The 9944-nt window shown below is 40.6% G+C and overlaps 1 protein-coding gene and 1 long non-coding RNA gene across 3 annotated transcripts in view; one reads left to right on the top strand and one right to left on the bottom strand.

Moving 5' to 3' along the window:
• LOC106937823 (serine/threonine-protein phosphatase 6 regulatory subunit 2-like) overlaps positions 1–6359 on the top strand; it is a 54943-nt gene extending 48584 nt beyond the window's left edge. For both annotated transcript variants that reach the window (XM_015019537.1, XM_015019539.1), the window contains 3 exons: positions 2637–2814; positions 4915–5019; positions 5094–6359. In XM_015019537.1, coding sequence (XP_014875023.1) covers positions 2637–2814; positions 4915–5019; positions 5094–5142 — 332 coding nt within the window. In that variant the 3' untranslated portion in view covers positions 5143–6359. The remainder of the gene's footprint in view (positions 1–2636; positions 2815–4914; positions 5020–5093) is intronic.
• A 66-nt stretch (positions 6360–6425) lies between these two features.
• Positions 6426–8375, bottom strand: LOC106937824 (uncharacterized). The gene is made up of 2 exons (XR_001422469.1): positions 7408–8375; positions 6426–7374 (listed from the first exon to the last, which is right to left on the bottom strand). It is a non-coding gene; the product is annotated as an uncharacterized LOC106937824 (long non-coding RNA).
• Between the last annotated feature and the right edge of the window lie 1569 nt (positions 8376–9944).

Below are 9944 nucleotides of genomic sequence, written 5' to 3' on the forward strand. Positions count from 1 at the left end.
AACCAAAGGGGCAAAACAAAGACATGAGTGAAGGCAGTGACGTCAAAGGGCCACGAAGGAGCATTACTGAGCGTCCTGGCAGAGTCCGATAAAGGTGTTGTTTATCTAGGAATGTCCTTAACAGCGTTCAGCTTCGCAACTCCATGGATACAGGAGGGGGTGAGGAAGGAAGAGCGTTGTGTTTACATATCTTCGAGGAGATTAGAGATATGCAGCCCTTCCAAGGCCACACAGGGAAAGCCAATTCATAAACAGAATGTCTTTGGTCGGGAAGATTATAAATTTCAAACTTTCCTAAAGTCTCTCCGATACATCACAGTTCCCAATCATCCAAATTAGTTTGGTCATTCCATTGAGCCGAAACTAGCAACTTCTCCAAGATCGATTCCATTGGGTTAGTGAGTTTTAGAGTCCTCGTCTCTGTCCACACCAACAGTCTGGGTGTCCGCTAGTTCGGCCAAGTCCGTCACAAATTTATCGATAAGCCAGGAATCCACAAGCTCCAAATGGAAGAAATCTTGTTACCATGAATAAATCCAGGGTGAATCCCGCTGGGTGTGTCCCCGCAGGACAAGAGAGCTCTCCTGTGCCCAGACTTCTCGTCGAAAATTTGATCAATTGCATTGAGAGATCGGTTGACCAGATCCATAACTTGTAGATTTGGATGATGTGCAAAGAAGGGCTCCAAAAATATAGAAAAAGACAGGACAAAAACAGAGCACGCAGGGCAGACAAGGGCAGTGATAACTTTTTGATAACTGATCAATAACTGATTGATACCCTCTGGCCTTAGGTTTATAGCCAGCTTCTGACTATGAAAAACCACTGACATCTTCCCAGTGTCAGAATCTCACTGAGGAAGAAACTGGATTAGGTTTTCTATCACTTTAATATTTCTGCTATAACTGATGTGTATTCGCATGAGTTCCAATTGCAATTTTTATATCTCTTTGTCGTGGTAGATCTCAGCCAGCTGGTGAGAGAAAAAGTGGATCTTGATCTCAAAAAGTTTGGGAACCCCTGTGCTAGCGTTTCTGCTGCACTGAGCATGTCACTGGCAGGGCAGAACATGGGTTTATATAATGAATCTCTTTTAAGGGCTCCTGAAGGCCTGAGGGGGCCTTAAGGAGCTGCTTAGTTAATTTACTTAGTTAATTTTAAAGTTTTGCAACTGCCTTGCTTTCTTTGGTCCAATACTGATAATTAGTACAAAATGTACTGCTCATAAATTTTACATGCAAAAGTCCGCATACAGTATGCAAGTAGGTTACTTAAATTTTTTCTATTAGTTTCAGATTACTGAAATATCTCTCCCCACGAGCAAGTCAAAAGCAACGTGCAAAGTACAGATAAAGCAATCCAGACTTCTCAAAAAATGCTATGTAGTTGCATTTTATTCAAGCTGCAGTATATAACTTTAATAAAAAATATTTGTTAAAGCTGTTACCATGTTGTGACAGTTTGCTATGAGACAGATAATCCATAAAAACAATTAATATCCACCTCCTCCCTGAACTACTATTGCTAGCTAAAGTAATGCAACGTTCTGACCAAAACAACCTATCAGAACCAGGAGGAGGGTCTTAGCGCTGTCAATCAACCTCGTTCACTCACTGCTAAATGTGCTAATAGTGGAGAAACAATATATCATTACAGGAAGCCATTTATCTGCCATCATAGCTATGCTAACTAGACTGAGCACTCATAACAGGCTATACTAGTTGCAGCATAGCACAGAGCAAGGTGGAGAGAGGATGAACAGCAACATGAGATTGTGATTGACAGCACTAAAACTCCTAGAGCGCACTGGGAGAAGGCAGAGGAATTTTTTAACAGATTATCGCTCATACCATACTGTCACAACATAATGACAGTTTTAACAAATTTGTGAAAAAAATATTTTTTAATAAAAGTTACATACTGCAGCTTTAAATTCACTTACGAGAGGACAGATCAGGAGGGACATGGGCTAGAGCTGCTGCTTACTAAGTCATCTGATAAGTGTGCTAAAAGGTACAGGGACAAGTTAAATATATGAATATCTTGGTAATTTCTTAATTCATTAAATGCTAGTGAAAAGGAGGCAAACAGTAGTCTGTAGCTAACTATTTAGCTAACTATTTATAATCTCACACCTCTCTGAGAAAAACTGGCACTCTGACCTTTTTCTCTCTTTCTCTCCCTCTCTCTATTTATTTAGTTTTTGAAAACCTGATTTTAACATTTTTCTTAGCAGCATAGTATCTGCCATGGTCGTTCTTGCCTTCTACTGACGGCTGTTGAACACCGTCACTGTCAAGCGCTCCAAGCAGGAGCGAATCATTTCATGCGGGTTCAGTACAAATATAGATGTGTGTGTTTTGGTCTTGGAATGGAAACATATTTTCACTGCTAAAAAAAATCTTTGCAAAAAACAATATGATTAATTTTGTAATTGACAGGGCCCCAATTTTTTTCAATTTCTATGAACAAAAAATAAATATATAAATTGTGGAGGGCCCCCTGTCGGTCAGGAGCCCTTAGAATTGTCATAACTTTTCCCCTCTTTATCCCCCTGCGGACCTGTATGAGTTAGAAAATTTCCAGGTTCTTTTGTTTTTGTAATAAATTACTCCTTTTATTGTGTCTGTCTGCAGATTTTGGTGCCTCAGGTCCTTCTACACCAGGAGACACACAAACCACTCCAGTTGTGGCATCAGACAGCTGTTCCCTCGGGGTATTCGAAAGTGAAAGTGCGGACAAAAACGCTAATGTTCCTCCTGAAGCAATCTCCTCAGAAATGGCCCCTACCAACCAGACAGCCGACCTCAAAAGGTTTTCCCCTTTCACCTGAAACTCTTCACACCTAGCTCTAAGGTGTAATTGGATTTATCTTAATCCAATTATGTCAGACAGTGTCCTAAGCAAATCCCCCAATTGTCAAGCCATCCTACCTTGTGGCACACTTTTAAGACTCAAGTTACTTTCCTTTAACTTGCTGTTCATCAAATTATCTTCTGTGTTGAAGTATGGTTATTTCAATGTTTGATGAAAGCGTTGCCCAGCTGACTATCCATTTTGGTCTGTTTTTATAATCTTTCATGACTGTTAGTCGGGAATGACTGACGGGCAGCCTACATTATAAACAACCTTAGTTCAAAGTTTTTCTTTGCATTTATTCTGTAAACAACAACAACAATGCTGTTTAGCTTTTAACAAGAACCCATACAACATTTAATTTCCCTTTGGCAGGGTTTCCCTCCAAAAAACTTGCTAAGCACCATGGTCGGGGCACCGAAGCGGTTCACCGTGCTTTTTTTATTAAAAGATGTTAACCTTCCTGTTATGTTGCGGGTCAAATTGACCCGTTTTAAAGTTTAAAATTTGTTCTAAAATAGTTGGAAGCATTTTTTCTGCATGAAACTTTTTCTATTTGTCTTAATAGGTGCAATCTACATATAAATTGAAAATGATTCATTTTATACATTTGCATCCCCCCCTACTTATTACATAGATACTGTTTGAGTCATTTTGACCCGGCAGTCAAGTTGAAGGGTGAAAAGGGTCAGAAAATGTCCAATTCTATTTGTTTCCTTGTACCCATTTCACTGCACACACAGACAAACACCATACACACAGACACACATGTTTGCACGGCTATCTTTGTGGGGACTTTCCATTGACTTCCATTCATTTCTACAGCCTAAACCTTACCTTTACCCTTTTCCTAACCCTATCCATCACATACCTAATCCTAACCCTAACCAAAACTCAATTCACACCTTAATCCTAAATGTAAATCACATTTTTTGGTAACACTTTATTTGAAGGGGGGTGAATAAGACTGACATGACACTGTCATAAACACCTGTCGTTAACATGAATAAGCCTTCATGAATATTTATGACTGTTGTCATAAAGCGTCATTCGGTAAATTATGACACTTTTAATACAAAGTTGACATTATTCAAAATGTCTTTGTTATGACAACTTGACATTAAGCAAGAAATCATTACTGATATAAATTTGTTATAAAAGTTTTACTGATTGCACTTTAAAAATTAGGAATCTTTATGTTATTAAAGGTAAAGTTTAAACAGTAATGGTCATGTTTATGAAAGTGTCATGACAGTCTTATTCACCCCCCCTTCAAATAAAGTGTTACCCATTTTTTTATGTCCAAATTGTCGTCTTTAACTGGAAGACATTATTGACAATTTCTAAACCCACAGCACGAAAATCTTAAAAACAATCAAAAATAATACTATTAAGATAAATATCAATTTGCAGTGCTTTTAAATCCAAATTAATTCTTCAGTTAGTGGATCTAAAAATACAATGTAATGCTGATCACATTTAGAACTAGCCCATGCTATAAATTAACTATATTTTTTTTTGTTGATTTTTATTATTATTATTATTATTATTATTATTAATAAAACAAAAAAAAGCAATGCTTATCCTGGCTGGACGGCAAAGTAAAGCCTAGTGGCCCACCAGGCTTATATACACTGCCTGCTTTGGAGTCAGTAAAGCATTTTTGAATATTTGAATTTGAGTCTAAATGTCATGTGATGACAGACCTATTGTTTGGCAGGTGACCTGTTTTGTGTGGCTAAGTGAGATTTTATAACATCAATGGATTTTGATTGTAATAACTCAAGCTATCTACATTCCTTAAAAGAATAATCATTAATGGGGATGCAAGGATTTCCTCTAGTGATCATATTCACAGTTGTGCTAACCTCAGCTCAACAGTTTTCAACACTAAAAAGAAAAACAATATTAGGATTAGATTTAACAAGAGCAGGTCTTGCAAAAGATGTGTATGCATCTTTGACATTTCTATATAACTAATAACTTTTTTTGCATTTCTAACACAGTTGACTTATAAATAGCAGTAAATCCCACCACCACAATGATTTTCTTTCACAGTGAGGAGTGTACAGTGTCCCTGGAGAAGCTCTCTCTGACAGATCCTCTTCCCCCTTCACAGCAGCCTGGTGCGGACTCATCTGTAAACACACAGACTAATGAGAAGTAAGTGTTCATGCAGACAAATGAAGTTGGATCATTTGAGTGCTTTAACTGACTGTGACATCTTGTGTTACCAGAGAGGACTCGCCACAGACCCAGGAAGTGTCTGTCAATGGACCGATGTGAGGAAGTGCTCATCCAGAACCTTATCAGTGACCATGCTGCAGGCTGTCAGCCTCCTCCAGAGTGACTCTCCCAAACAGCCTCACTGAAGCTCCAGTGTTTTTACTGAATCACATTGCCACATTATTGGATCTGGACACTGCCACTCAACACCAATAATGAGGGTCTTTAAAACAAAGAAGAAAACTAGAGAAAGCCAACAGACAGAGCAAAGTTCAGAGAAATCGTATTTTCTCCCCCAGATGTTGCACATCACTCAGTGCAGCAAACTTTGAAACTACATGATCTGCAGGGTAACATCTTAATTTTTTTAAACTCTGAAGGTTTTCTCCTTTTTTCCACTGATTTGGATTTTATAAGGTCATGCCTGAATGGATAGCACAAGCTAACTTTTAACAATGCCTCAACCAGAAATACCTGCTTTTATTTTTAATACAATTTTTCTTCAAGCTTAAAGAAAAGCACTTATGTCAGCATTTGCTGTATGTAATAGCACAATGTTCATTTCTGCTGGCTGTCTCATCTGTCCTCTGATCCACATCAGTGTTTCTACTCATTGTTTAGTTTGTTTTCCCCAATTTATGGTTTCTGATAATGAAACGTGTCATCCATCACCAGAATGTTTTGGGGGGGAAGGAGGGGAGTGATTTGAACAGTGCTGTAATAGTATTACTGTTTTTGCTCATGTGCAATAATGTTGGTTTGCCTTTTCTTTTTTAAGAGAGAAATTGAAAAAAAATTTCAGTCCAACCTTGTGGACATTTGGTGTGGCTTTGGGCAAACAAATTTGGATCTAATCTCAAACTTATTTTTCATATTTTTACTTGTTTTCTCTTTGTCTACTTTTAGTGCATGTATATCAGGTTCTCTGTTGACCTTGCTAGTGAGCTAAGACCTTCTGATTGTAATGAACTTAAAGATCCAATTGCTATCCTCCACAAATCAGCCAAACATTATCTACAAATATTATCTACATTTAAAAGTAACTTTACAAGCATTTTTGAGATTTTTATTGTCTGATCCTTTTCTCGTGCTGTCTTCACCAAGCACTTATTCACACGGCAATAGGGGCATCTGACTCTGTATGTTTGGTTATGTTTGTTTTTTTCTGTTGAAACAGCAGGATTGGAAGAGTGCAGGTCTGCAGGCCTCCAGGTCTCTTTGATGTTCTCATTGAAATTCTTTAGTAGTGATGAGCTTCTATGATTGCTGTTTAAAAAGAAAAACTAAAACATTTAAATTAAAAGCATCTGGTTTACCACATTCTTACCAACAGATGTCCTTTGCTAGTTTGATTCTTGTCTTTCCACCAGACTCGTTGAGGTGCAAGGAGACATGAAAAGTTGCGCAGCTCCAGTGAGAGATCAGATACAGTTTTAGATCTCTGGAAGTTACTGGTTAATATCATAAATAAAATTATGATCAAATTAGATTTATTTTACTAATTCAATTCAAAATGTTGAACCACATATAGTTGTGCTCATAAGTTTAAACATCAGAGAATATGAATGAATACACAGAAATGTTTCACTAATGGCTTGTACTTGGGTGAAGCCATTTGTTGTCAAACAACTGTTTTCAATCATTTTAAATCATGAGCCTGATCAAAGGTTTCCACACCCTGATGATTTTGACCTTATGCACATAAGTTGACACAAATTGAAGGTAACCATACTCACTTGATTTGTTTACATGTTATACATACATAGTTGATGATAAATAGTTTCATCCAACCACTACCAATGAGTGAAATGCTTTTGTGGTTTTATTCATATTCTTTAAAAAATGGCCAAAAACAACAAAAAAAAAAATTCCATGAGGGTATATCAATGTAGCACAACTGTAGATTTATTTTACATTTATTTCTAATTTATTTCTTACTTAAACCCCAAATTATTATATTTTTGTATTTTTTATGCAGCCTACTGAAAAGTACATCTATTTACTATACATTACGTGTACTCAATACACAATTTATGGTCAATTGAGTCCATCAAAGGGGTTTGACATGGAGGAACTCAGCCTGTGGTTCTGTTGAAAGCTCATGTTCCCTTTAATTTGTCTTTATTTTTTTCCTTATGGTGACTCCACTCATTTTCCTCTGAACAACACTCCGTAGATTCTCTATTAGATCAAGGTCAGTCTTCTAGTTTACTTTCCAACCAAGCAGAATGATGCCGTGGTCATCAAACCAGGTACTGAAACTTTTTGCAGAGTGGGCAAAAAGTCCAATACCTTTCCCCAAATCCTGTGGGAAAAGTCCAATACCTTTCCCCAAATCCTGTGGGAAAGGATTTGACTCAATGACTCTTGTGAACAGAAAGAAACATGAAGTGCTCTACATTTTAAATCAATCAATCAAATCCATCAATGAATGGATGTGCTTGTAACTCACACTAGCTCCTCCCCCACTAGAGAGGCGACATTCCACATCCCAAGAGCCAGCTTCTGCAGCTGAGGATCAGATCGCCAAGATCCCTGCCCTCGGTCACCACCCGTTCCACACTGCAGCTGACGCCTTTGGCCCCTCTCACAGGTGGTGGGCCCATGGGAAGGGGGACCCACATTTCCTCTTCAGGTTGAGCCCGGCTGGGCTCAACGGGTAAAAGCCCAGCCACCAGGTGCTCACCAACGTGCCCCACCTCTAGGCCTGGCTCCAGAGTGGGGCCCCAGTGACCTGCGTCCAAAGGTTTTATCCGTCATAAGGGGTCTTCGGGCTGTGCTTTGTCTGGTTTCTCACCTAGGACCTGTCTGCCTTGGGTTACCCTACCAGGGGCATGAAACCCCTGACAGGATAGCTCCTAGGATCGCTGGGACAATAAAACCCCTTCACCACGATAAGGTGGCAGCCATGGAGAGGTTGATGTAAAAGACTTGTTGCTGAAATGTGCTATACAAAAACATGATTGAATTGGTGGTTGATTGATTAAACTATAGAATGACTGTGGCTTCTGGTGGGTTGCTCCTATTAGGAGTTAGTGTGTGAGGTTGAGAGGTTTCGGCTAGAAATCGTCTGCTTCACCTGGCTTGTTGGGACTAGACTCCTAGAAAGAGGTTGGACATACTTCCACTCTGGAGTTGCTCGCAGTGAGAGGCGCCGGGCAGTAGTGGGTATACTTGTTGCCCCCCATCTTGGTGCCTGTACGTTAGGGTTTACCGCACTGAATGAGAGGGTAGCCTCCCTCTGCTTATGAGTGGGGGGACGGGTTCTGACTGTGTTTACACACCGAAGAGCAGTTCAGATTACCCACCCTTTTTGGAGTCCTTGGAGGGGGTACTGGAGAGTGCCCCTCCTGACTCCCTTGTTCTGCTTGGGTACTTCAGTGCTCACGTGGGCAATGGCATTGGAAGGTGGTTGGGTGGAATGGTCCCCCTGATCTGAACTCAAGTGGTGTTCTGTTGCTGGACTAATGTGTTCATCATGGAATATCCATAACAAACACCATGTTCAAGCATAAGGGTGTCTATATGTCCACTTGGCACCAGGACATCTTAGGCCACAGTTTGATGATCAACTTTGTAGTTATTTCATCGGGTCTGTGGCCACGTGCCTTGGACACTCGGATGAAGAGAGATGGGGAGCTGTCCACTAACCACCTGGTGGTGAATTGGGTCTGGTGGTGGGGAGGGTGCTGGTCAGACCTGGCAGGCCCAAATGTGTTGTAAGCCTCTGCTGGGAACATCTGGATCCTTTGAGAAAGAGCTTTAACTCCCAGTACGGAGAGGCCATGGAGAAAGACTTCTGCATGGCGTCAAGGCAATTCTGGTCCATTATCTGGCGTCTCAGGAGGTGAAGCACTGTTTATAGTGGAGGTGGTGTGCTGCTGACCTCAACTCGGGACGTTGTGGGTCGGTGGGCAGAATACTTCAAAGACCTCCTCAATCCCAACAACATTGAAGAAGTGGAGACTGGGGACTCTGGGTCAGGCTCTCCAATTTACTGGAGAGGAGGTCACCAAGGTGGTTAAAGAGCTCCTCGGTGGCAAGGCCCCAGGGGTGGACAAAATCCGCCCAGAGTTCTTTAAAGCTCTGGATATTGTAGGGTTGTGTTGGTTGATGCGACTCTACAATATTGCATGGTCATTGAGAGAAGTTCCCCTGGATTGGCCGACATTTAATAATACAGGGTTGCTGTGGTGGTGCAGGAGTTGAGCACATCCTACATATGGAGGCTATAGTCCTCGATGCGGCTGTCGCCTCAACAGGCCAGGAATCGAACCTGCGATGGCCGTCTTCCCACTGACGGCCATGTCAGTGGGAAGACCTGGGAAAGATCACCATCACCAGGGGGTACCAGAGGGTGTGCTCCAATTACAGAGGGGTAACAGTCTTAAGCCTCTCTGACAAGGTCTATTCAGGGGCCCTGGAGAGGAGGGTCCATCGGATAGTTGAACTGCGGATTCAGGAAGAGCGGTGTGGTTCTCGCCGGTGGACATAAATACAGTAAAGTAATATTCTAATCACTATATATACACAATAATATGTCCATCTTACTTGTGAAATGTTGTCTGTGGAGCCCTCGAATCAGTAATCCATCGACCAGAACAACAATATCCCTCAGTGCTGAGGCATCTTCTGCTGTTTTGATTGAGCAAAGTAGGAGGGTATACCGCTCCAAGATGGCCGCCGTATTTCCTGCGCCGGAGCGGTCCATGAGGCGTCTATGCTTATATTATGTCTATGGAATAAAGTGTAACATTACAGAAACAGTTAAAAAGATTTCGCTATAGTTTCTGTGGATACCTATTTGAAATATCACAATATGAGGAATATGTGGAAAAATTACACAGCCAGTCGATCTTTTT

Source organism: Poecilia latipinna, unplaced genomic scaffold (assembly GCF_001443285.1).
Source record: "Poecilia latipinna isolate Pla-1442-1.1 unplaced genomic scaffold, P_latipinna-1.0 Scaffold2444, whole genome shotgun sequence".
In the NCBI taxonomy this organism is placed as follows: Eukaryota; Metazoa; Chordata; class Actinopteri; order Cyprinodontiformes; family Poeciliidae; genus Poecilia; species Poecilia latipinna.